Source organism: Drosophila subpulchrella, chromosome X, assembly GCF_014743375.2.
Source record: "Drosophila subpulchrella strain 33 F10 #4 breed RU33 chromosome X, RU_Dsub_v1.1 Primary Assembly, whole genome shotgun sequence".
Classification (NCBI taxonomy): Eukaryota; Metazoa; Arthropoda; class Insecta; order Diptera; family Drosophilidae; genus Drosophila; species Drosophila subpulchrella.
The window spans coordinates 5,528,580-5,554,989 of NC_050613.1; the positions used below are offsets into that span (position 1 = coordinate 5,528,580).

At 39.0% G+C, this 26,410-nt stretch overlaps 4 protein-coding genes across 10 annotated transcripts; 3 read left to right on the top strand and 1 right to left on the bottom strand.

Annotated features, from left to right (window-relative positions):
• Positions 1 to 4,144: 4,144 nt before the first annotated feature.
• LOC119556778 lies at positions 4,145 to 14,181 on the bottom strand. The gene is made up of 2 exons (XM_037869205.1): positions 13,373 to 14,181; positions 4,145 to 4,337 (listed from the first exon to the last, which is right to left on the bottom strand). The coding sequence occupies exons 1-2, from the start codon at positions 14,179 to 14,181 to the stop codon at positions 4,145 to 4,147; spliced, it is 1,002 nt and encodes a 333-aa protein (XP_037725133.1).
• LOC119556779 lies at positions 8,430 to 11,879 on the top strand. 7 transcript variants are annotated; one of them, XM_037869208.1, is made up of 3 exons: positions 8,430 to 8,591; positions 10,127 to 10,199; positions 11,304 to 11,879. In XM_037869208.1, exon 3 carries the CDS (start codon positions 11,326 to 11,328, stop codon positions 11,809 to 11,811), a length of 486 nt encoding a protein of 161 aa, XP_037725136.1. In that variant the 5' UTR covers positions 8,430 to 8,591; positions 10,127 to 10,199; positions 11,304 to 11,325; the 3' UTR covers positions 11,812 to 11,879. The 7 variants fall into 7 exon arrangements, with proteins under 7 accessions (XP_037725136.1, XP_037725138.1, XP_037725134.1 ...); XM_037869206.1 differs by lacking the exon at positions 8,430 to 8,591 and adding an exon at positions 9,642 to 9,794; XM_037869210.1 differs by lacking the exon at positions 10,127 to 10,199.
• Positions 14,182 to 17,345: 3,164 nt separating the features above from the next.
• Positions 17,346 to 18,741, top strand: LOC119558373. Its single transcript, XM_037871889.1, has 2 exons — positions 17,346 to 17,510; positions 17,980 to 18,741. Exons 1-2 carry the CDS (start codon positions 17,346 to 17,348, stop codon positions 18,739 to 18,741), a joined length of 927 nt encoding a protein of 308 aa, XP_037727817.1.
• Positions 18,742 to 24,037: 5,296 nt separating this feature from the next.
• LOC119558374 lies at positions 24,038 to 26,125 on the top strand. The gene is made up of 2 exons (XM_037871890.1): positions 24,038 to 24,155; positions 24,792 to 26,125. Exons 1-2 carry the CDS (start codon positions 24,038 to 24,040, stop codon positions 25,640 to 25,642), a joined length of 969 nt encoding a protein of 322 aa, XP_037727818.1. The 3' UTR covers positions 25,643 to 26,125.
• Positions 26,126 to 26,410: the final 285 nt, after the last annotated feature.

Genomic DNA, 26,410 nt, shown 5'->3' on the forward strand with positions numbered 1-26,410 from the left:
TTTTTTCGCATTTTCCTCTTTTGTTCCTTTTTGGCTTAAAATGAACACGAAGCTATTTGTTAATTCAATGAATTTATTCTCTGGCCCAGGAAAGGAATCGTCTGGAACTGAGTCAACGAATCCGGAACATTGCCCGATCCATGTTCCATGGCCATCCGCACACATTGATAAGCACATTACAAGATATTTTGCATATTTCATGGGTTCGAGGCGCTGGTGAGGGCATCCATACATGCATAGGCATGGGCATGGGCATATAAAACTTATATGTACACGCACCATTCATGGCATAAAGTCAGCTCGTGTTAAAATCTGCTTTTATGATTAATTGCAGTGGCGCTGGAAAATAAACCGCGACAAGGAAGGCGACCTGCTGCATTTCAATTTGTATTTTCGCAGCCATTTTCATTGCTCGACCACTTTTCCGGGCTTTTCCATTTCGCACATTCACACTTTTGGGGTTTTATTTCGGCTGGCATGATGTAATGTTGCTTTCGGCTGATTTAAACGTGATCCTTGTGTAATCCCCCTTAATTATTCCTTGCATACATTTGTTAAAATGCACAAAAACTGTGGAAAGTAATTGTATCTCAATAAATTATATAATTGGTTTTCGTTTAGCCAATATATTTAAAGATATACTTCACATCTGTATTTCTAATTACATTTCTCGAATTATATTTATTTGCAATACTCTTTTTCAACCAATATGATGAGATACTCAAACTGGAATAGTAAATGCAATACAATTCAACTGCAAAACTCGTGATAAATTGTATAGGTACCATTTGACCTATTTTAAATCATTCTTAATCGGAAACTTCCATTTTGTATACCTTTTTTCGGTGCTTCAACAATTCTTTTCCCTCATTTAACCCCACTTGGCTCCCCATCTCTTCCGCCTTCGAAAGTTGTTGCTATTTTTGCTCTTCTGGAAATTGGCGCGTTTATCTTGCATTATTTTGCGCACATTCGCTTCGCATAACTTTCGGCCTCTGTTGCAGTCACTGTTTCTGCCTCAACTTAAACCCACTTGAAGTGCACTGAAAAATATTACCAATAAGCAATCAAACACACATTAGTTGAAATGTATTTTAGTAATTTTATACGCTTCTTTAGGAATAAATCAAAGAAAACGCTTCTTTATAAAGTCACAAGAACTATTCTTTTTTGGTCACAAAGTGCTATTTTCCATTCAGCGTAAAATACAAGTTGTTAAAACAATGTTATAACTTTAAAATATGATAAATGAAAATAGTTCTTAAAAAACACTTTTATCTTACAAAAAAATGTCATGAGTTATTATTTAACACAATAATATTTTGTCATGTTTTCTGTCTTAATAATTAAGGAAACAAAAAAATCAGGCTATTAGTTAGTTAATAAAACGCCCATTTAAACTGCATTCTTTCCGTGCTCCTGAGACTTTCGCCACTGCTTCCGTTTTCTTTTGCCCGGAAGGAGGCGAGTGAAAGCGGGGAGAAAGTTCGCGGGGCGGCAGGGGACGAGCTGCAACTGGCATTTTTGGCGTTCCCGGCACGCGCTCACTAATTTTATTCCTTAATAAAAACCAAAGGCACACAATGCGCTGGAAGGAGAAGGCCGTTCCAGCACGTAGCGTCCTTGCAACCGCCCCCTCTCTTTCACTCCCCGTACGGCCGTCTCTTTCTCCCCGGGGACAGCTATCTCGCTCATTGGCCCCATTGCGTGGCGCTACCTTTGGCGAGGTTCGCTATCAAACTAGCAAAGTTCATTAAAGTGATAATTACAAAGGCCGTAAAACGAACGACGTACGGCCAAGACGACACGGAACGGATATACGAGCTGGAAACTGAAAAATAAACCCAAACCGAAACAAGGTAAAGCTCTACGAGAAGAAGAAGAAGCGGAAGGGGAAGGCCTCGGGACATTTAACCCCTTTCTGGCTACGTTCAATGGCTGTCTCTTTATTTGCAGGTCTTTTCTGGGTCACCGACAATAATATAAATAAACTGTGGAAATACGAAGAAGAAGATTTTATTTTGAACATTCTTGAAATCTATTTGAACTATTCAAATTGTACTTTCTTTGTTGATTTTCAAATTCACTAAGTAAGCAATACGTCTTTTGCTAATTTCTAAGCAAAATAACACACAATGTTTCAGTTTTTATGTTGACCATCACCATGGGCAATCACGAAGGTGTTTTAAAGAATTGATGTATCACAAAATATACAACAATTTTAAAATAAAAAGGTCAAAAAGGGTTAAAAATAGAAAAGGTGCGGAGGGACTCACGCACCTCCTTAACACTCTTAGCAAAAACAGTTTCTCAATTTTCAGTAAATGAGGCGAAACAGTTACAGATGATGGGAATGGAAAATTCGTGTTCGACTTAATTGCCAGCCCTTGGAGACGTGGGAAAACCCCAACGGTTTTTAAACACATCTTTAGTGAAAATCATTTGAATTATATAGGGCAGACCTATAAAGTGAGGTCGAACATGAATTTAAATAATCATAAGGCAAGACCCAAAAAACTTTGCACAGCTGCCAACAGGCTGACGCCCAAGGACCAAGAAAACTTTGCGGCATAAACAACAAACAGGGAAAACTCGAGGGTTTACAGGCCGAGGAAAATCGAGGGGAAGGAAAGCCATAAACTACAATTGAAAGAAACAACAAAGTCATTGCCAGCAGCAGCAGCAGCCACACAAGGCGTATACTAAATCAATAAATAAATAAATAAATAAATACGTACATATGCAAAAATGCCAAAAGGATTGGGCAAAAGTGAAATACTTTGATATGCATCTAAATGGCATCATCAGCATCATCCTTACCCCTGCCCTTAACCCACAACTGCCCAGGGGTTTTCAAGTGAGAAAACAACAAGCACCCAGAAAAATTTAAGACGGTTTTAGAATCGGTAAGTGTATAAATCAAAATAAGGTAATATTGTGAATCCAAAATGGATTCTATAAAATATTAAGGCACATTCAAATCATAATATATCTTTAATTATTTACTAGAAATATATTTAGCTGCCAATGACAAAGTTTTTTATGTTCCTTGAGGTAGGTTCTTTAAATAAAAAATATAAGCAAAACAATTTTTAAAAAATTCTTTTTGCAGTTACTGTTAGTTTTGTTTGCAGAAACTTTTAGCATAAAAAAATTAAAGTTTTCGAGACGTGGAAAATGTTTAAAAAGTAGATTTTCACAAAAATTCGGCATTTTCAATAAGTACTGAATGGTTAGAAAAGTCTTGTATCATTCAAACGAAATATAAATGACCTTACCATTGATGTCAAAATGTACATGAAGTAAGTTCAAATTATATGTATATTTAATTTTTGTTTTGTGTAAATACTTTTGACCATCCATCAACCTTAAATGCAACTAGGAAATCAAAGCAAGCAGAAAGATTTTTTTTTTAAATATTTAGAATTTTTCTTCCAGTGCAGCAGCAGTATGAGCAGCAGCAGCAGCAACCAAAGATGGCAATCAGCAACACTGCGATTGAGAAAGCAACAGCAAATATAATAGGAATCAGGCAAAACAACAACATTCAATGTTTGCAGAATCTGGTGAAAAAAAAATAGAGGAAAAACAAAATACATACAGACAGATCAGACCTGTCAGCAATCGCAAAAACAGCAAAAAAAAAGATACATAACACCAAGAGCGACAAACAAACAAAAAATACAGCAAATCATTTTGTGGGCATTACATTTTATTTCGCCATTCGCTTGCCACAAAGAGAACATTGGGTCAAAATAAATATGCCAGGAGAAAATCCAATAAAGGATTATATTATAATTGTATCACTATTAAGAGTGTGTTTTTCATTTATATATCAGCATAATTGTTTTTCTAAATGAAATATGTTATTAATACTTTCTCAATCATATTCTTGTCCAAGAACTGGAGAATACCATTGCAAATATATTCAAATTTATGAATTAAGTTAATATAAAAATAAAATGTGGTGTTGCTTATTGATCGTGTTGAGGAGCACTGTGTCCGCCATTTGAAAATCCTGGCCTTCCTCGCTCACGTATTGGTCGCTTCTGTGGCTTTGTAATGCAAATGTTTGGGCAACCCTGGCTGATGATTGTGGAGCTCGACTGGGGCGGAAAAATGTAATATACAATCACTATTGATGTCAGCTCTGGACAGACTCACTTCTATAGACATTGTAGCCCCGCTCGTCGGCGATGTAGTACTGCGTCTGGATTTGGTTCTTGGGTCCGGGAATGGGCACTGAATTGTAGCCCTCCTGCACGTTTACCACCTGGTCACCCACTTTCTTGGTGTACAGCTTCTTGTAGTTCACCAGGCCGTTGCTCATCACTAATCTGAAATAAAGAGGCAAGTTTTAGGAATCTGTATACATTTCATAATAATAAACAAGATTTTAGTTCAAATGGAAGGCAAAATATATGCACTCAAAGAACAAGAGAGAACGCTGTAGTCGAGTGTCTTGACTATCAGATAGCCTTTTCTCAGCTTTAAAATTGAAAATTGATAAAAGTTAAATTTAAATTGAGTTTATTGGAGAGATAGGGGTAGACCAAAAGGACAAATTGCTTAAATTGATATTTAGTCAATAGAATAAGTAGAGTGCGCTACTCTTTCTAAGCGCCGGCAGCGCTTTTCCCCAGTCGTAAGTTCGGGAACGCATTCCAAAAAAAATAGTTCTAGATCTAGTTCTGGATGTGTTTCATCATAGTGTATTCAGAACGCATTCCGAAAAAAATAGTTCTAGAACACATTTTTTTTCGTAATGCGAAACGCATGATCATTTTCCAAGGCAAATGTACGTGCTAAGTGCATTGCAATGCGTTGCTTTCTAGATGTGTTTAAATATGATGCATCCTGGTTCATATTGCCGAGAATGGTTTGTTTTTATCCGATCGTTTTTTCGGTACTGTTCTCTTGACAAACAAATAATAAAGACAAAGGAACCATGCAAGGAAGCGCGCAGTTTTTCTTGTCTCTTGCATTTTTCGTCAGTTGCATTATGCATTCTGCATTCTGAAAAGTGAAGTTCGTGCCACGTGTTTTGAAAAATTTTGTTGCTCTCTGCCACCAATTTTGCATCAAGATTTTCACAGGTATGTTAAGTGTAGATAATGTAGTTCAATATGAACACAATAGAGTAATAACAAAAAAACTGCAAAGGCATATGTACAATGTATATTGTACATACTTAAGTTCGAAGTACAAATAACATAACACATATGTACAATTGTACAAATGTACATTGGGCAATTTTCAATGAACATATAAATGAAAAACGAATAAATTAAATAAAATAATTATTATTTGTATGTAAATTGTACATATATACAGTGTAATTGTGCCAAAATAAATAAATTGTATATTTGTAATATAAATACACATGAACATAAATATATAATATTCAATTTTCTTTATATCTTTCAGAATCGCTAAAAAAGGATGGGACACCCAGGACTGGACTGCGTTAATGATTAAAGCACAAAAAATAAGAAGGAAGCAGCAAACCCCGTACAGAAGGGGACCGATTCCGATTAAACATTAGTTGCGTTCTTAAAAATTGAAATTAAAAAAAAAGAAATTTAAAACCTGTTTTATGTATTCCCTAAAAAGCTTACAGACATTTCTTTTTTGAAAGCGTATAGGTGCATTCCTGGGTACAGTTTATAGGCGCATTCCAAATAAATGCCTACAGAACGTACCATTTTGGTACATATAGGTCCAAATTTATGCACCTAAGTGCATGCAAGAGACTCGTTCTTTTTTGTCCCGCACCCGTGTAAATAGAACGGGAAGACTCATCACTTTCGGCACAGGATTTCGGTGCCATTCCATGATGAAAGAACGGGTGCTGGAATGCATTTCCGACTGGGTCGCTTTGCCGCGCAGTTGGGCCTGCAACTATTTACACACACACATTAGGCATGTTATACATTTGTTATTGTCTGGCTCTGACGTCATTGCATTTTTACGTGGGCGGTTTGAGGGCGTTAAAGTGAGTGTGGAAAACTTTTTATAGGTCTATCATGTATTGTACTGGTTTCAATCCGCCCGTAGACGATTTGACTCTTGTTAGATAGGAATTTTTTTCGCTGGCTGCGTAAGACAAGGTTTTCGTAGATCGCAGCTTGGACTCTATTGGCAGCTGTTCACTTGATGCTAAACAGCCTAAACTTCCCCACGCCGCTTTCAGTAAAAAACATCACCCACGAGTTCACTGTCAACTTTCGGGAGCGCTGTTATCATCTGTATTCTGATTCCGGGTCGCCTGAGTCTGTCGAGTCTGCTAGAGAGCCGAGCTCCTATGTCAATACCGCCGCTAGAAATTCGCAAGCTTCCGATGAAAAGCCCAGCTATTTGGCATTTCCAACCTAACCACCTATTATTCTAAGGTCTGTCAGAATATAAACAAGTCACGTGCCGTCGCCATCTCATTGGACAGGGCGGTCATATATAAGACAGCGCGAGATGGAATCCCCACAGGACTCGAAAGCTCTTTCAGATTCAAGCAGATCCGAGCAACTAGTCACCTTGGCCCCAGAGGAACACGGCAGCGTTGAAAAAAATCTCACTGCAGCTGTCAAGGACGGAAACTACTTTCTCAAAATCCTGAAAGGCGAACAAACGCGTCTGCTGGCAATGGCTACTCTCGCTGAAAAATATGCGGACTCCTTGTCTGCAAATCGAAAAATCACCGAGGATACCTTTGGACTACTGCGATCGGCGTCGGGCAAGGCCCGCCTTCTGGTAACGAAGAAAATGAAACAGTTCGAGGGCCTCTGCCACAGCAATCTAAATCCCTCGCCGGAGGATAAATTTCCAACAACAGTTGACGATTTGCAAGGATTCTGGGACATGGTTTCGTTGCAGGTGGAACAATTGGACGCTGTTTTCGCTGATATTGAGCATTTGAAGGCCAATGGGTGGAAGCGCTTGCCCGAGTCAGCCAATATTGGCCCAGTAACCCGTAGGACAACAAAATCCGCAAAGATTGGAGTCTTGCAAGTGAAAGCAACCAGAAAGACCAACGACGGTACTGCAGATGGCTCGAAGGATCTTCCATCAAGTTCGGCTGCGGCATTAAAGCGCGAGGCGCAAAGAAAGAAGTTGCTGGAAATGAAACGTCAGAGTCGTATGGCTATGGCTGCGTCGACCACAGATATGCCGGGAACGATCGGCGATACTTGTGTTAGTTCTAACGCGAAAGCTAAATAGTGGTCACTGTGAATAACTCCACATTTCAAGATATAGCTGTATTTGAAATTAGTACTCACTCAAGCGTAATGGACAGAAGCGTACTAAAACATTTCAAATTCATATAAATGCATAGAATTTCCTAGTTGAATTAATCCTTAACTATTCCCAACTAAAATGTAAATGGTGGAGCTCCCTAACATTACTTTATAATATATATTTTACCAAAGCAATTAAAGCACTTTTGTGTACTATCATTAATAGCCAATTGCCGAAAATTGTTTATAAAAATCGCCATATCCGCTTGAGATTTCGCCCGTATTTGCTTCGAATTACTTCACTACATTCAAAACAGACATTTATTCTGATGTAATAATAATTTAAGTACAATAATACATAAGTTTATGCTTTAAAATTAACTTTTGCCAAAGTAAGATATCTAAACAATACATGAAATATGTAGGAAACTTAAAGTGTTGGCAGTTTACAAATTGAAGGTATATTAAAAAAACGATAGGTATCGATGAGACCAAAACATCTCAGTTAAATGTATTTTTGCTGAAATAAACTCTGCATGCCTAATCCCAACTAGCTTTTGTAGTTTCCGAGATCACAGCGTTCATACGGACGGACAGGCAGACGGACATGGCTAGATCAACTCGGTTAGTGATCCTGATCAAGAATATATATACTTTATGGGGTCGGAGACGCTTCCTTCTATCTGTTAGATACTAACCGACGCATCTAGTATATCCCTTTACTCTACGAGTAACGGGTATAATAATGGGTCTGCCCTGAAAAGGACTAGACATGGCAACCCTGCTTGGCACATTCGCTCTGAGATTCCTTTTGCCATCGTAAAGTCACATCAAATTAGGCTATATAGAATATTTCACACCAACTTCAACCCGAAACGAGTAACTAACTAAATTCCGTCGTCGTGCGTCGTTCTCTAAGTATAACTCTATTTTAAGGTTTTCACCCAAGGTCTTTGTTCAACATTGATGTACTGCATTTTATTCTTTTTTTTGAAAATTTGTACTGGAACTGAGAAAAGTGAGTAATCATATTCAAATATTAAGTAATTAATACTACAAAACAAAAGAAAACGCTATTGCCGACGTCCTCGATTATCAGGTACCCGTTACTCTGCTAACAAAAATAGCGCCACCTATCGTTTATTATTTTTTCTATCGTGACGTTACATCAAAGTAAGCTATATAACATATTTCATAACAACTGCAACCCGAAACAAATAACAAACTAAATTCCTACGTCGTGTGTTGTTCCCTGATTATTATTCATTTTACGGTTTTTACCCAAGGTCTTCGATCATCAATGATCTACTCCATTTAGATGTTCCTTACTTTTGAGAATTTGTACTGGAACTGAGTAAAGTGAGTATTCAAATGTCGTATACGCATACGAAGTTTCTACCATTATAAGCGTCAAAAATAACAAAAAACAAGGAAGAACGCTATAGTCGAGTACCTCGACTATTAGATACCCGTTACTCAGCTAAAGGGACCAAAGGGAAATGGAGATATGCAAGCAGCAAAGCGAGATTGAAATGCGCCACCTATCGGCGGTAGATAGATTTAAGCGTTATGGGCGTTACAGTGGGCGTGGCAAATTTTTTTTTGGGTCAATCGATAGGTATTGACGAGACCAATACAGTTCAGTTAAAATTTTGTATCTAGCATAAAAATTGTGGGCGCCACAGGCTTGAGCGGTTTGTGGGCGTTAGAGTGGGCGTGGCATATTTTCATAACAAACTTGCGCTGCGCACAAGGCTACGGAATCTAAATCTGAGATCCCAATTCTCTATCCTTGATAGTTTCCGAGATATCCACGTTCATATTTACGATTTTTTGAAGTTTGTGGGCGGTTTGTGGGCGTAAAAGTGGGCGTGGCAAACTTTTTTTTAAGTCAATCGATAGGTATTGATGAGAACAATACATTTCAGTTAACATTTTTATTCTAGCATCAAAACTGTAGGAGCCACAGTTTTGGGCGGTTTGTGGGCGTTAGAGTGGGCGTGGCACTCTACTGAAACAAACTTGCGCTGCGTAAGAAGCTCAGGAATCTGCACGCCAAATCTCAATAGCCTAGCTCTCATAGTTTCCGAGATCTCAGCGTTCATCCGGACGGACAGACAGACGGACAGACGGACAGACGGACAGACGGACATGGCTAGATCGACTCGGCTAGTGATCCTGATCAAGAATATATATACTTTATGGGGTCGGAAACGCTTCCTTTTGCCTGTTACATACTTTCCGACGAATCTAGTATACCCTTTTACTCTACGAGTAACGGGTATAATAATAGATTTGGCCCAAAAAAGGTCAGAATGGCACCCCTGGCATATACGCATTCAGATTCTCTTTTTCGATTGTAACGAAACATCAAAGTAGGCTACATAAGATATTTCATAGCAACTCCAACCCGATACAAATCACAAACTAAATTCCTACGTCGTGTGTTGTTCTCTGATTATTATTATATTCTACGGTTTTTACCCAAGGACTTCGATCATCTTTGATCTATTCGATTTAGATGTTCCTTACTTTTGAGAATTTGTACTGGAACTGAGTAAAGTGAGTATTTGAGTCCCTTATACGCATACAAGGTTTCTACCATTAAAAGATTCAAATATAAAGTAATTTCTTGGGGAATCGCAGTGTTTCTTAGTATATAGTATAGAAGTATATCTTACAAAACAGCAATAGATTTGCCCCAAAAAAGGTCAGAATGGCAGCCCTACCTGGCATATACGTTTTCAGATTCTCTTTTTCAATCATATCGTTACATCAAAGTAGGCTACATAACATACTTCATAACAACTCCAACCCGAGACAAATAACAAACTAAATTTCTACGTCGTGTGTTGCTCTGGGTTTATAATTCTATTTTACGGTTTTTACCCAAGGTCTTCGATCACCTTTGATGTACTCCATTGAGATTTTCCCTACTTTTGAGAATTTGTACTGGAACTGAGTAAAGTGAGTATTTAAATATCGTATTCGCATACAAAGTTTCTACCATTAAAAGCTTCAAATACAAAGTAATTTCTTGGGGAATCGCAGTATTTCTTAGTAGTATATCTAACAATAAATAATAAATTTGGCCCAAAAAAAGGTCAGAATGGTAGTCTTGCCTGGCATGTACGCATTCAAATTCTCTTTTTCGATTGTAACGATACATCAAAGTAGGCTGCATAACATATTTCATAACTTCAACCCGATTCAAATCACAAACTAAATTCCTACGTCGTGTGTTCTCTGATTATTATTATATTTTACGGTTTTTACCCAAGGACTTCGATCATCTTTGATCTACTCGATTTAGATGTTCCTTACTTTTTTGAATTTGTACTGGAACTGAGTAAAGTGAGTATTCAAATGTTGGACATACGCATACAAAGTTTTTACCATTAAAAGCTTCAAATACAAAGTAATTTCTTGGGGAATCGCAGTATTCCTTAGTAGTAAATCTAACGATAAATCATAGATTTGGCCCAAAAAAGGTCACAATGGCAGCCCTGCCTGGCACATACGCTTTCAGATTCTCTTTTTCAATCATAACGTTACGTCAGAGTAGGCTATATAACATATTTCATAACTCCAACCCGAAACAAATTACAAACTAAATTCCTACGTCGTGTGTTGCTCTCTGATTATTATTCTATTTTATTCTATTTTACGGTTTTTACCCAAGGTCTTCGATCATCTTTGATGTACTCCATTGAGATTTTCTTTACTTTTGAGACTTTGTACTGAAACTGAGTAAAGTGAGTGTTTAAATGTTGTACATACGCAAACAAAGTTTCTACCTTTAAAGGCTTACAAAATTAAGTAATTTCTTGGAGGGGAATAAGTTTTGAAGGACAAGTCGAAAAGAATGTTCGTTAATTTAAAGAAAGTTTTTCTCGTTATTTCTTACAAATAGTAGATCTGCCCTGAAAAAGGCCAGGCATGGAAGCCCTGCTTTTAGATTCCTTTCTTCTATCGTGACGTTACATCATAGTAGGCCATTTAACATATCTCACAACATCTCCACACCGATACGAATCTGAAATTTTTTTCAATTTTCCATTTTTACCCAAGTTCTTGAAACAGCATCGACGAAATGGTACGCACGATTTTGAACCAACTGCTCTACTCAACGGCGGTGCTCACGGCGATCACGGCGACTCCCCTGGTCAAGGTGGAGTGGCAACTGGGCCACGAGGAGGATGCCAGGGCGACCTTCCACTACAGAGAACTACTGTACAACGCTCTCGTGGCCCTGGGGCTGACCGTCCTGGCGATGTCGCCCTATCTGGCGATCCGCACGCGCTGGCGCTCGCCATACGCGAAGATGATCTACTGGGGGGCACTGCTGCCCTGGTGCTATGTTTGCTGCACCAAGTTCGCCCTGGGCTACAAGACCCAGCTCAGGGCTATCTCTTACGTGCATGATGAGGACCACTGGCACAACTTGGTCTTCGCCCTCGTCTGCTACTGTGTCATCTTTGGCATGGCCATGGAACAGATGCTAAACTGGGCCCTTCTATACCACTTGGTGACCTTGATACTGAAGGACTGGCGCACTCACTTCATCATTTTCCTATGAGTTATCATGTTTTGTTTGAATAACGTTTGTTGGTCATGCTAAATATAACTGCAATCTGCAAAAAAAAACACTAGACCTTTATTACCTTGAAAGCCGAAAAATGTTTACCTATTTTAGATGTTTTGTCTTGATCAGGAAACTTGGTTCATTGGTATCATTGGTTCTGTTTGGTATCTAGTCCCTGATCCCTTTATCCCTTTATCAAATCCCTTTAGAATTTCTAGTTTCTATCCGTGAGATTTTTTTAGCCCCCACGAGATGTATTTTCGATTCCTGATAAAAGCCTCACAAATGATCCTGTTTTTTTCTTAAGTTATTTGTTTGTTAAATAAAAAAGCTTTTGAAACATTCATTTTCACCATTTTAACAAAATAACTTAAAACCACGTTTGTATAATGATGCTTTTTATGCCGCAACTGTTACATTTAATATCAAATTTTTCATAAATACGTAGAAAGATTTTCGGAAAGGAAAGGAAGGAAAAAAAAAGAAAACGGCTCTATTTTAAATCAAACAAAAACACCTCTTAACGAGGTAAGAAGTAGTGGCGAACGCGCCTTTAACAAAAATTTCTGATATCAACCATTGTGACGAAAAATGATATTACATTCGACAAAATAAACTAAATTAAATTTATGATTTCGGCCCGCAACAGTAAATAATTATTTACCAACACGTACATTTTCTCTTGTAGCGTGCCGAATACATAAATTTAATATAGTTTATTTATTTTCTCAATTTTGAGAAAATAGTCAAAAAGTGGTTTTAAAAAATAACTTTTTGTCATAACTCTAAATCTATTATATTCAGACAACTTTACTATATGAAGGATATTTAGCAAATTAAATTATCTTTTCAGGGATATATAGCACGTTTCTGTAGCATTAGTTGTTTAGATACTATAAGCATTTTAAATCTGGCTTTTTTTTTATTTTTCGCTAAACTAGCGGGTTTTTCCAAAAGTCGTAGAACAAACGTTTTCTATTTCAAGCTGCTTTATACACCCATAGGGTTTCTAAAACCCTAAAACTAAGATGGGATGCATACAAACCCACAAACAAGGGGACAAACATTTTCATTTTGGGAAGAAGAAAACAATCTTGTTTTTTGAATTACTTTTGAACGGGACATCGGATTTCAACAAATGAGGTGTCATTCGACGCGTATTCTCAGTAAAAATAAAACTAGCTAAACAGCCGAGGGCTTTTATTCCCGCCGTGTCCAGCAGATCCAATTTTCTAAATTTTTACTTTTACACTTTCACCGCTTTTTCTCCCAAACAAATCTATATTTCGAAAGTCTTGGTATACAATCTTCTTAGTTTTTGCGATACCTTTCGATTGAAGGAACACTCGTTACGATCGGACCAGTTGTCTTCGCACGCTCTCTTGCGCGCTTCGCCACTACGTGTACTGCCGTCCACAGTGATATTATTTTGTTAAAGAAGTTTTATACGGGTGTAGGTATATCCCTAAGGCGTCAGTGAAAAGATTGACCCAAAGAAGGAATTTCGTTTTATGTTTCTTACCTTTATTTGAATTGTTAATCTTTGCAAACTCACTTGTATTCCTCGATGCCGTTAGGGTGAATGACGTGATAGTTTTGCACAACATAAATGGGCGTGGGTGTGGGCGTGCCCGTGGGATGGCTAGGGGTCACCGGTCGGACAGTAGGTGGTGCCGAGGTGGGCGGTGAAGTAGGTGGTGCCACTTCGTCGAAGAAATAATCAAGATTCTCCTCTTCAAAGTCCATTTGCGGAAATACAACCAATTGATCCTCGTACAATGGCCATATTTGCTCAATAGGTGTCCCAATTTGGGAGGGCTTCGGGGTGGTGCTGGTGGTCCTTGGGGTGGTGCTGGTTGTTGTTGATCTTGTTGTTGTGGTCCTTCTGGTGGTGGTGGCCAGCGGCGGACTAAAGTCATCACCATCCTCGATGTCACTGGGCCAAACAACCAATTGTAATTCATAGATGGGCTGGCTGTCCGGGGACTTCAAGTGGCGCTGCCAGTCCGGATTTTCCACCGGCTTCTCCTCCGGCTTATTACCGGACCCGGACCCCAGCCACGCCCTCCCCTCCGGCAACGCCCCCTCATTGTGGCAGCCTAACGAGTCCATTGTCGCCGCATCGAAAGTCAATTTGCAGTCGATGCGTCGGCCATCCACTTGAACGGCGGGCTCCGTCTCCGATTCCAGCTGCTGCTCCGTATAGGGGCTTTGATCCAGGGTGGTGGTGATGGCGGTGTCCGGATCCCAGTCTGAGTCCCTCTCCCTGGGATCCCCAACTATCCCCGCCTGCAGCAGAGGGATTAGTGTGGCCGCCAGCAGCAGCAGCAGGACCAACTCCGGCCGGATTCTGTTTGATGACATGTCTGCGGGCGCTTTTCCTTGCCTTTTGCATGATGCCAAAAGGCCCGGACTTGTATTTATACGAATCAAAGGCGCTGCCGCTGCCGCTGCCGCACCCGCTGCAGCTGAATTCAAGTCGAATCAAACTGAATCATCGTCAGCAGCACTTTAGACATCAGGAATATATATATGGATACAGTACCGTTATGCGCCAGAGCGACAAATAAGCTGGTTTTAAGCGGCCAACTTTGGAGAAGGGCCAATAACAAACAGTAATAATCAGTGTTGGCCTCAAATGAAGCCTTTAAATAAATATTGTATTTTGTTTAAGTTGACTGGGTGGGTAATTAGTCAGTCAAGAGCAATAAATGGGGAAAGGTTCTTGAATTATTAAATAACATTTAGGGATATTTTATTATATATATTTAAAAAAAATTATAAGCCAAAAATGCATCATGGAAAACATTACTCATACGCACCGTTTCCTTCTATCAGCACTGCGCAGTCATACAACATTTCGTTTTTTAATTCCATTTTCTCTATTTAGCAACCAATTTAACTAAGCAATTTAAAAACATAATTTGAGGAATACTCCCTTGATAAAGAGCAACTGTTCTTGCTTTTCGAACTACCTACAATGCTGTATAATTTTATAACCTCCCCCACCCCACAAGGATTAAAGTGCATCATAGTGATCAGGAAATACTGATTGATGATGAAAATCGGTAATTGAATATTGAGAGGCGAGGAGCTTGGTTTCCGGGCTGCTGAAATCTTTACAGGCGCAGTAATGTGTGCGAGCTCATAAATGTGCTAATGGGTATTTGTTTCGGAGATTGTTTGTTCAAGGGGTGATCGAAGTTCATTGGTTTAGTTACTGAACATGTTTTTATTTTGAATCTTTTTTAGTATTTTAAATGAACGTAATCTCATGAGCTCGGGTGCCATGTCCATGGTTGTTTTCTACACTTCCGTTTTTGTAATTTTAACAGTGTCATTTATAATGAGATTTTCCATGGCTGGTGCATCTGCTGCTGATGACTTGGATTTCTTGTTATTTTTCCCGACTTTCCTCGTTTATATGCTGGTGATTTTTCGTCGTCTTTTTCTATATTCTGTTAAAGATATCTTAAAGTATTATTTTCAAAGCTTGCTTTCCATCTAACCGGTTAATTTTAAATCAATTTGGAATTTCAATTTCTGGTTCATTTGTGCTGATCCGAACTTAAAACAATTTCAAGGCTTATATATAACTTAATTTTAATTTAATTAAACCAAGGACGTCTTTAATGCGCAATTTGTCGAAAACTTTTTGATTTATGAGTCCACAACAGCTAGAGGCTGTCAACAACTTGTTCATTTCACTCTACTTTTTATACCCTTGCAGAGGGTATATTGATTTCACTCAGAAGTTGGCAACGCAGTGAAGGAGACGTTTCCGACCCCATAAAGTATATATATTCTTGATCAGCATGACTAGACGAGTCGATCTAGCCATGTCCGTCTGTCCGTCTGTCCGTCCGTTTCTACGCAAACTAGTCTCTCAGTTTTAAAGCTATCGGGCTGAAACTTTCCCAAAAGTCTTATATCTTTTGCAAGTAGTATATAAGTCGGAACCAGCCGGATCGGACAACTATATCTTATAGCTCCCATAGGCATAATCGGACAAATAAATGAAAAAAAATTATATCTTTGGTGTTTTTTAGCATATAACCTCCTAAGCTTGGAAATAACAATTTTTAAATAATTTTGAATTAAATTTTATCAAAATCGGACGACTATATCATATAGCTGCCATAGGAACGATCGGAAAATTTGTGGAAAAATAATATGAAAAAAATTATAGCTTCGGTGTTTTTCAACATATAACCTCTAACGCTTGGAAATAACATTTTTTATTTAGTTCTGAATTTCGAATTAAATTTTATCAAAATCGGACGACTATGTCATATAGCTGCCATAGGAACGATCGGAAAATTGGTAGGAAAATAATATGAAACAAATTATAGCTTCGGTGTTCTTTGACATATTATCTTATACTATTGGGAATATCATTTTTTGTGTTTTTAAATTTAATAATTATAGCTGCAAGGGTATATAAGCTTCGGCTTGCCGAAGCTAACTTCCTTTCTTGTTTTATTTTGCTTTTCCTCCCTTCAGGAAAATTGAAAACCTTACACAGAAATTTGTATGCAAACGAAACATTTACCCGTACTCCCGTATTTTTTGTTTCCCTTTTTCCTTACTTTTTTGGTACAAATTTAATTTGATTTGATTTTGGCCGCTGGACAGACAAGCCTCAGACAATTTTTCAAGAAATGTGTACCTATTTTGTGTTTTTTCATGCGAGCCCCTTATGAGCAATAGCGAATTTGGGAATTTTTAGTCGGAAAAAAACTGATATCGCTATATGTGGTCAACTAAGGCTATGTTTAAAGAATAAAAATATATGTATACTTTAGCAATGGGAAAATTGCATCTTAGTTATGAAATCAAAATAAATTCTGTTTTTATGTTCAATAAATTTGACAAGTGTCATTATTTTTAGAGGGAATCCCTGAGGTTTGTCATTTAATAAACGATGACACCTTCAAACCTGCCTTGCATCAAAAGCCTCAAACCGAAAATCTTAATAATGTGCATAGTGTGAGGAACTAATTTTGGTAGAACTGAGAAACAATGGCTCTGATATAAGTAAGCTTTTGATTGTTCTATTGGCTTTGAAAATTAATTTCACAACACCTGCAAACCTGCAGATATGGGTTAGTCAGTAATTGCATGTACCATCTTCGTGTATATCTAAATTAATGTGGTTCTTAAGCCCCGTAAACGTTCAAGCGAAAATGCTGTAATTGGGCAGGAATATATAAATAAGTATATTGGCGTTATTAAATGCTGACCCAGATTCTGTGTGAGCAAATCCAGTTTTTTTCAATTAAGTCTTTGTTAAAAACCATATCGATTCTTGGCAAAGCTGGTTTCATTTAATGCACTCCTGAACATCATACATCGACAGAATATGAGAGCACTGAAATCATATATAAGTACTGGGGGATCTGGTCACAACATCAAAGCGAATCAAAGCAAAGTCTGATAAAGAACAATCTTCAAGGAATCGGAAGAGTACTTCATAGAAAATAACCCCTAAAGCATAGTTTAGAAAAATAAAAAAAGTCTTTGGAAACATGGCCAACAAACTGAGTTTGATTATCTTTATGGCTGTGATTGCCGTAGGACTGGCTTCAACCACCACAATGGCAACCACCAGAGAACCCATGGCCACCACCACTGAAAAGCCCAAGATTGATAGTCCCATGAAGTCCTTGGATCGCCGTGACAAACGCCAATTGGTAAGTCCCTATAAATTCTCTTTTTTTTAAAGATTCTTAAGATTTTGTATTTAAGGAAACAAGTTATAAATTGAAGAACAAAATGTTTCAATTTCTGGAATATATTTTCTTTATAAATGTTAATATAAAAATATATAATTCTGTAGATCAAAATCAATTTTGGTAATTACATTTTTTTGGAATTTCCATAATTTTACTTTAAATTAAAACGTTTATGATAAGTTAGTAAGTAACGTATATAAGTAAAGTACCAATGTAAACATATAAAACGGTACAAATAATAATGATAATCAACAATTAACCTACCATTTAGGTATACATATATCTTAAGGCCCATTGCAGCTATAGCTCTATGATCAACCCTCTGTTAGCTTATAGTTGTATCTATAAGATAGCTTTAGATAATAATAATAATAATGTTTTTAATGCATTTATGAATTTTTTATTAAATTTAATAACCATTTTTCAGACTGCCAATGGCGGGCAGACCAGCCTGGCTGGGTCCAGTGGCAACTTCCCCATTTTCTTCGACGGGCTGAGCGTGAACCCCCCGCTGCAGCCCCTGCCGCCCCTCCAGCAGCTGCAGCCGCTGCAGCCCATCACCGTGGTGACGCCCGTGGCCTCCAACTCGAACGCACAGAGTCAGCAGCCGCAGTCCGGCTGGCTGCCCGGATTTGGCCAGAATCTGCCCATAATCGGCACCTGGGTAGGTGGGCTGCCCGGTCTGATCAGCGGCCTGGGATTGGGCGGGCTGAACGGCGGCTTCGGCACTCTCGGTGGCCTCAATCTGGGCAATCTGGGCCTGGGCGCAGTGGCTCCAGTGGCTCCTGTCTCACCGGGGCAAATCGGCGGCTCGTCACCCAATCCCCAGACCAGCTGTCCGCTCACCCAGAAGCTCAGCTGCCGCTGTGAGCCGCTCATTCAATTGCCGGGACTAAAGCCCGGTGGCAATCCGTTGAGGTCCCAGCTGGTGCAGATCCTCCGGCAGAATGCCCGGAAAAACGACGATGGCTCGCAGGAGATGCGGGTGATCCTGAGCAGCGGACATGTGATCTACCAGCGCACCGCCAAGGATCTCGGCCAGACCGGCTACCTGGCCATGAGGATCCAGTCGGGCAGGTACTTCAACATCTACTACAGCGTCAACGAGAAGGAGTACACGGTGCGGGCGGATGTCAAGGACACGCCCCCCACCTCCGATTTCGACGACGAGCTGAGCGGCCAGCTCTAAAAGAGCGATGGTTATATCTGATCAATGGGAAAAATTATGGAGTATTCACAATATATTTTTTTTATATTTAACTGGCCATATTTTGCTTAAAAGCGAATAAAAAATACTATAAAATATCTGAATATATTAAATAATATTTGAAAATATTTTAGTTCGTAAGATATAATACCATCGCTTAAATTTATAAAACTATTTCCAGTGCAAAAAAGATATTGATAAACTCAAAGAGAAAGTAGCACGTTTCAAAGGGTGTCGAATCATCAAAAACACTCAATATGGCCACATATGTTAGGCGAACGCAACTTGAGCCCAGCCGCTAAACTTTTCCGTAAACTGGATTAATGCCTTTCTTATTTGTAAACTTTTTTTTAAACACTACAACTACAAAATAGCTGCAAAAGAAATAAACAACAATGAAACACATTTCTGGCGATTGCTCCTTTGGGACAAAAGTTGAGCTACAAGGACAAATATTCATGGGGGTGCGGCAATAAACTTGGTTTTATTGCCTTAGATGTTGCTAAAGGGTTTACAAGATGCTGGAGGAAAGCATTCCAATAAAAAGGCTTGTCCTAATTACAGGCACTTCGGAAAACACCAATGTCTTGCAAGCACGGAAAAAGTTTATTTATTTTGAAATAGTTATTTAATATAAATTTGGAAAATTTATCCCATTAAGGATTATAATTTTAATTAAACCCTTAAATTTTTTTAAATTTCTCGCCAAAACGGTAGAATTTTTGTAAGTCAATTGAAGTCTTAAAGTCTTATTTATTTATATATACAGCCACCAGTTGAGTCTTAACCATGGAAAATCATGGAAAAGCCAAGAGAAGGCAGCAAGCAAACAGAGAACTCAATGGGTAAATGGAAATCAAGCTGTAAAATGCTATACTGGCTTTCCACCCCGGGTTTCCCCTCCTTCGGTTCCAATCCCCACTTGCATTTCAAGTTGAGCTGAGGAGTTTCGCAATGAGCCGGGAAATGTAAACTGGCAGGATATGGCCGGAAAAGCGGAGTCCACTGAATGGAGGCCATTGGGGCGATGTATAATTAAAAGTTCCCCTTTGTGTCCATATTGGTGGATCCTCCGAAAAGGCAGCCGCATTTTGATCCTTTCAAGCAGCAATTAGCCTGTACAACAGTAATAGTTCTCAAATACTGTAATATGGTTTCTCCAGCTGTGCGAAGTGGTCAACCAATGGATTCATATTTTTTAAATGCTATGTTGTTGAAAAAAGCCAGCTGAAAATGCTGAACGCCGCAGAGAGCATATTAAAAACAAATTACACTAAGTGTAAAAATGTTACTCTGTGATATACATATGTACAATGTACATTGGATTTAATTTTTGAAAATATTGATAATAAGGTATAAAAAATCTGGAGTTGCATAATAAGTCATTTAAAACATTTTGCAAATAGTTTTATTTATTTTTGAAAATAGCCGTTTCATAAATGGACCTTCTGTAAACACTTATATACCCAAATGAGGAAGGACAAAGAAGGCTCTCCTTTTATATTAACATTTTTTTTTAGGCTAAAATAATATTTGTGAAGCCGCGATATGGATTTAATAATATGATGGTGAGGCCGGACTGGAATACCCCTTTGACTCCAAATGCTAACTAGCATTTGTGTTACATCTTTGGCGCTTTGTAACAAAGTTTTTCCGGAAAATCTAGTCCTATAGAGGACCCTAGATAATACGGATCTCTTAGATGGTAAATGCGTTGTGTCAAATTCGGATCTTAGATGCCAAACCAAAAACATTTCAAAATTGTCCATTTCTTACTAATATTGACCGAGCTTAGAATGTTGACAAAGTTGGGATTGGGAAATCGATTTTTTCGAAAAATGTTCTGGCTGGAACACATGTCGTATGAGTAATTTTAAAGCAAACTTTGAGGACGATTCGCAAGGTCTAAATCTCATCAAAATTTTTTTATATTTTAAATTACATTTTTTACAGACCTTAATATACCATGTAAATTGGTGAGAGCTAGTTTTCATTTTTTGGACCACCCTAATGTACATGTACAAATATTTCAAAAATGTGAGCTTCTACATATTTATGGTTTGTAACCTAGCCCAATAAAATGAAATGAATAAAAACAATTATATAAGTACATATTCTGATATGTTTTCATTTGACACAGTCTACACAGCCATTTCACATTGCAAAGTGCGGAATGATAAAATGTTAGCAAATGTATTTATTCAGTCAAATGTACCATAATTTTTCGTTTTAAAATTTGGTACTAGAACTTTTATATGCCGAATGTGCGATCGTCACGACATTTTATCTCGTTAAGAGGAGTGTTTGTTTGAGATAAGAGAATTGTTAAAAATATTATTATAAAATTGAAATACTTTTATATTGATTTTGTTATTTTTTTCATATCTAAATTAATATATACTATAAGCCATTTTATTTTATTTTTATCCTCAACAAATTTATAATGCATACTTTCTTGCGAAGCCTCATTAAGGGGGTTCACCCAAGTCTCCGTTTAACAAGACCGAACGTTTTTTAGGCATACATCGCATTCCAACTTAAATTTTAGCCACATTAAACTGGCCTTTAAATCACAAAATTACTCGATTTTCGATTATGGCACCCCAATTTAGGATGGTCCTGTCCTTACCACTTCCTGCAACTAATTCACCCCGATGGCAGATGAAAGTTGTCCTGAGTGTGGAGATGGTAATGAAACCACATTCATCGGTGCCCACGAAACTTTTCACAAATCATAAATGGGCCCAGGATACACACACTGCAGTTTAGTGACCCCGCAGCATTTCCGGATCCCCTTTATAGTCCCCCTTACCAGCCCCCTCTTTAAAAACCCTTTTTATCCCGCTTGGGCCCCCCTTAACCACCGCCTCATTGGTTATGCCAATTGCAAAAAGTCCTGGGCAACAATTGAAATTGCCGGACTCGTTGATGAGACTTTAAGCTGTGGCTGCAGCTGAAACCCCGCCCCTAATTACGTATTACCAGATGACTGCCATTAGGTGCTCTCTGGCCCCCTTCCATCTACGCCCCTGTCCACATGTTAAAGCTGAACCATTTTAAAGTGCTGGAAAACGCTCCATTAAATCCACCGAATGCTCCACATTTTGGTTGGCTTTGGTTTGTTGATGTTTCTACTTTTTCGTGGGCGGGGTCTCTGTGGGGTTAAAGGGGGTTCCCGGGGGTTCACGTGGAGCGCTGTATCCATTAGCTGATATGGCAGAGAAGCTGAGGAATCTAAGCCCAAAGCCAGACTCGTCGCAACCGCAGACCAACGTGAGTGACCGGCGACGACTAGACACTGCGAATATGTGTGAGGCTGACCCCCGGTCATGCCCCCCAAGCCAGGATGCACCTAGCCCTAAGCCCCTTCCGTCGGCCCCCCTGGCAAGCCTCGAAAAACTGCCGCATTGTGCGGCCACAAAGCGAAACCGCGACTGCAACTCGGTCCAGATACACTGGAAAGAAAGAGGACTGGCTGGGGCGGGGCCTAAAAATACTAAAATAAATTATAGTTTCTTTACCAAGTTACTAACAATATCTATACATAAAATGTAGTTCCAGCAATTTAAACACTAAAAAGAAGAAACTGCACTATTTGAATAATTTCAAGGATATGGAATTATTGTACTGCCGGGACTCTGCCGACAAACACACAATAGACAGCACACAATAAAGATTTAAAATGTAAAGGCAATTACTTAAATCAATATAGTACATTTTAAAATCGCTAGTGCATATACTCAAATCTTTTAAACGGCAAAACAATAATATTACTTATTAAAAATAACTGATAGGCTTATGTTCTTCCAACAAATTGAAAAAAACTTAAATTTGTTAAAACTTGATTAACTGGTTTGCTGATAAAACTGTGAACCACATTTATGCCAAGTGTAGGAAGGACCAGCAAAGCGGCCAGCAATGGAGAACGGATGCGAATCGAGAGCGGAAAGCGTGACAGATAGATGGGCTGGGGCAGCAAGGGGTTAATAAAAAAAAAGGAACTTAGTTCGAGGCACTGTGAAAATGATTAAAATGTATTTGGCGGAATTAAGTTGGTTAAACAGAGAAATGAGGGAGAAAATAAAGGGGCTAAAATGGGGTAAGCCCTAGGAAAAAAGGCAACGAGTATTGGGAGCAGGTAGAGCGTAAAAAAGCATTAGACTCTTTGAATAAAAACATAACCCCATTAACAGTTTCAAAAATTTAGTTTGAAATATACGCTACTCTTAAGGTCTAGGACAATGTAACTTCACAATATTGATTTGGTAAACTATCCTTTACAACTAATAACCAAATTCCTAGACATGATTTAACGAACATAAAACTGCAACATTTTAACGAATTTCAGATACTTTGTTTATTCACCTGAAATTAATCCAAGTTTGACTTCTCTAAGGTTAATTGGTTTGCTTGAAGGGAGGGCTAAACCGGGGATCCCAGGTACCCACTCAAAGCTTAATAACCCCCCACCCCTTTTGGAATTCGCAGGCCACTGTAAACAGGTGCAAAACTTGCACAGCAATTTCAGCGACCCCCCTTAACTTTATCGCCCAGCTTTCCACATTTTCCCTCGTTCAAATAGTTGTAAATGGGCGAAAAAACAAACAAAAACTGAGATCCACTTGAAAGGGAAAACAAGAAAAATCATTGAAAGGCAACAATGCTGGGAAAACAAAAGCAACTCGAAACGCAAAGCCAGCGACCACCAAATAAGTGGAGTGCGTGGACGAGTGGAAATGCGGAAAAGCGGATGCTAGAAAGTCCATGCGGGAAATAAATAAAGGATCAAGCGGTTCTCTGCGATTGTGCGAAGGGGGAATACTGGGTGCGTAAATGGAGATATAGGGGTCTAGAGCACTCGAAAGGCGGCGAACCAAATAGAAATAAAGCTGGTCAGCATAAGGAAATACACTGTATAAGTAAGTTAAAATAAGGTTAAATTTGCCTAATATTAGAGAAATTGTAAAATTGTGTTTATAATTCAACTTAAAAAAGTTCTTAAAATCATTTACATGGAAGTTGTTCTACGTTCTTATGAAAGGAAATTATTTTCCCTAAGGTACTTATTTAAAAACATGTTTTTTAAAACTCCGACGCTATTACTTCCGATTTTCCACCACTGCCTGTGTTTATTTTATCAGTTCGCATGTAATTAACCCTTCAACTTCTCTTTCTGCCAATGTTAAGCCCAATTTTCATCGAACTGGCCAATCGTTAAGAATTGCAGCAAGCGCTTTACAAGATCTGAGTCATCAAAGGTACGGTCCCTTATCTGGGCATGTGTGCTCCCGATAAGCCCTATCACCAATATTGCCGGAAACATGGAAAGGCCATTAAATCGACCACCACCTCAGTTGAAAGTCGGAGCTGCTGGAGAACGGACAAGAAAATGACAGGTAATCAAGTCGAAGGCAAAGATGCCACAACAAGAAACCATTTGACCATACGGAGATTGAATAATATCAGTTAATATTATAGGCTGTAATTATATTTGCCACGATTCCAACATTTCAAAACTATACTTTGTGAAGTGTAACGTTATTCGGATATTTTTTTTCACAAACACAAAGTGAAATAGAGTTTCAGTATGTTAACATACAATCAAATTCATTTACTTTTATTAACTTTTTATTAACCCGGAGCTTTATTTCCTTATACATAAATTATGCAAATTAATTTTGAATGTAAAAAACGATATGTACGTGATGGCATAATGTTGTTTAGTAGGGAACACATTTTAAATTATTGACGTTAATTCCTGAATATCTTGTCAATGTTTAAAGTCTTCACCACAACAAGTGCTCATCCTTCGCTAAACAAACTCCAAAATAAATAAATTAGGTTTTGAAACACTTCTTATTTCTTTGAAATTTTTAAGACCACTGATGGGTGCCAATCCTCCCCAATTTTTATATATCCGTATATCCGAACAATTTCAATTTTCCTCTGTCCTCATCCCCGAAAGTCTCCCAGCTTGGGTCACACACTTGAAAAGGTTGATAGGTAACAATGGTTTTTACACTACCCTGCAGACCACAGATGGATGCACTTTAGCCACGGCAGCGTGCCGCCAAACGCCGTGGTGGCCGGTCACGATTCGGACGGGGACACCATCTACGTGGGCCGCGCCTTCTTCCACAACGACATGCTGCCGGCGAAGGTGATCCCCAACAAGGGCAAGGCCTACGTGGCCTACGCCCGGGAGGAGCACGAGCTGGAGAACTACGAGGTGCTCTCCGGATACAACTACGAGTGGCTGCCGGCGGAGAACGGCGAGGTGCCGCCGAGCGCCGTCAAGGTGGGTCGCAATGTGGACGGGGAGTACCTGTACGCGGGCAGGGGCTACCATGCCGGCAGCCTGACCATGGGCAAGGTGCATCCCTCCCATGGCTGCCTGTACATCCCCTACGACTCCGATGAGGTGAAGATCTTTGGCTACGAGGTGCTCAGCCAGCCGGAGCGTTGGATCGACACCACAGCAACGGATATCCCTGATGGCGCTCTGGTGGCGGGACACGATTCGAATGGGGACACCATCTACGTGGGCAGGGTCTTCCGGAACGGGGATCTGCTGCCCGCCAAGGTGGTGCCGGCGAAGGGCAAGGCCTATGCCGCCTACGCCCAGGCGGAGCACGAGCTCACCGATGTCCAGGTGCTCACCGGATCGGGCTTCCGATGGGTGCCGGCCTCCCATGGCAACGTGGCTCCCGGAGCCCTGTCCTCCGGCCCGAATGTGGACGGGGAGCCGCTCTACGTCGGCAGGGCCATCTACTGCGACAGCCTGAGTGTGGGCAAGATCCATCCCTCGCACGGCTGCATCTACATCCCCTTCGGCGGCGAGGAGGTGCGTCTGGAGAACTACGAGGTTCTGGTGAGGATCTGAGCGGGCACATAACCGTCCTTCCTTTTTTTTCAATTATTTTTTTGTACCCCAGAATAAACATATATCAAAAATCGCAAAAAAAAAAAAAGAAAAGCCATTTTGACAAAACAAACAAACGTTTATTTTCATAAAGAAAACCAATCTACCTCCATTATAAATATAAAAAAAATAATATCAAAACTAATATCAAACATTTTTGTACACAAATGAAAATGTTGTTGGTTGAATATACCAACTTTATGAGTTATTTACAGTGTTTTCACGGTAACAAGAAATTTGTTGTTGCAGTTTGTTTGGTTCTAACTAGAACTAATCACATAAGTTATTAAAATAGCTTGGTTTGGATTTGTTTGGTATTAAGTATGTTATTTAACATTTTTGTAATTTTTTGAAATTAAACATTTTTGTCTCGAACATTTGCGTACTGTAATCATCACTAGAAAAAAATGTCAAAATGGTAAAATTTCGGCAAAACGGTAACTTCTGCTCTTGCATTAATCTGCAAAATTGGTAGATTTGGCTGTATTATTGATAACTTTGCAATCCTTCGATTTTATGCATTAAAAATGGTTTTAATCCCTTCTTTCTAAAAAGATGTATTTAACTTTATTGATTTAATTTGCTGTAATCTACCCCATAAACGCAAAAAAGTCCCCCATTCATAAAGAATTTCGGTGATAATAGCTGCCAGTGGAAGCTATGGAAATTTCGGGCCATTGCCAAAGGGGTATTTGTACTAAATGTGTTATCATATCGGTTATCAATTAG

Coding starts and splice junctions, on each gene's coding strand:
- LOC119556779 (XM_037869208.1), top strand. CDS start 11,326: ATGGTACGCACGATTTTGAACCAACTGCTCTACTCAACGGCGGTGCTC.
- LOC119556778 (XM_037869205.1), bottom strand. CDS start 14,181: ATGTCATCAAACAGAATCCGGCCGGAGTTGGTCCTGCTGCTGCTGCTG. Junction 4,338..13,372: donor AACGGCATCGAGGAATACAA/GTGAGTTTGCAA, acceptor TCTTTATTTCAG/ATTAGTGATGAGCAACGGCC.
- LOC119558373 (XM_037871889.1), top strand. CDS start 17,346: ATGGCCAACAAACTGAGTTTGATTATCTTTATGGCTGTGATTGCCGTA. Junction 17,511..17,979: donor GCCGTGACAAACGCCAATTG/GTAAGTCCCTAT, acceptor ACCATTTTTCAG/ACTGCCAATGGCGGGCAGAC.
- LOC119558374 (XM_037871890.1), top strand. CDS start 24,038: ATGTGTGCTCCCGATAAGCCCTATCACCAATATTGCCGGAAACATGGA. Junction 24,156..24,791: donor AACGGACAAGAAAATGACAG/GTAATCAAGTCG, acceptor ACTACCCTGCAG/ACCACAGATGGATGCACTTT.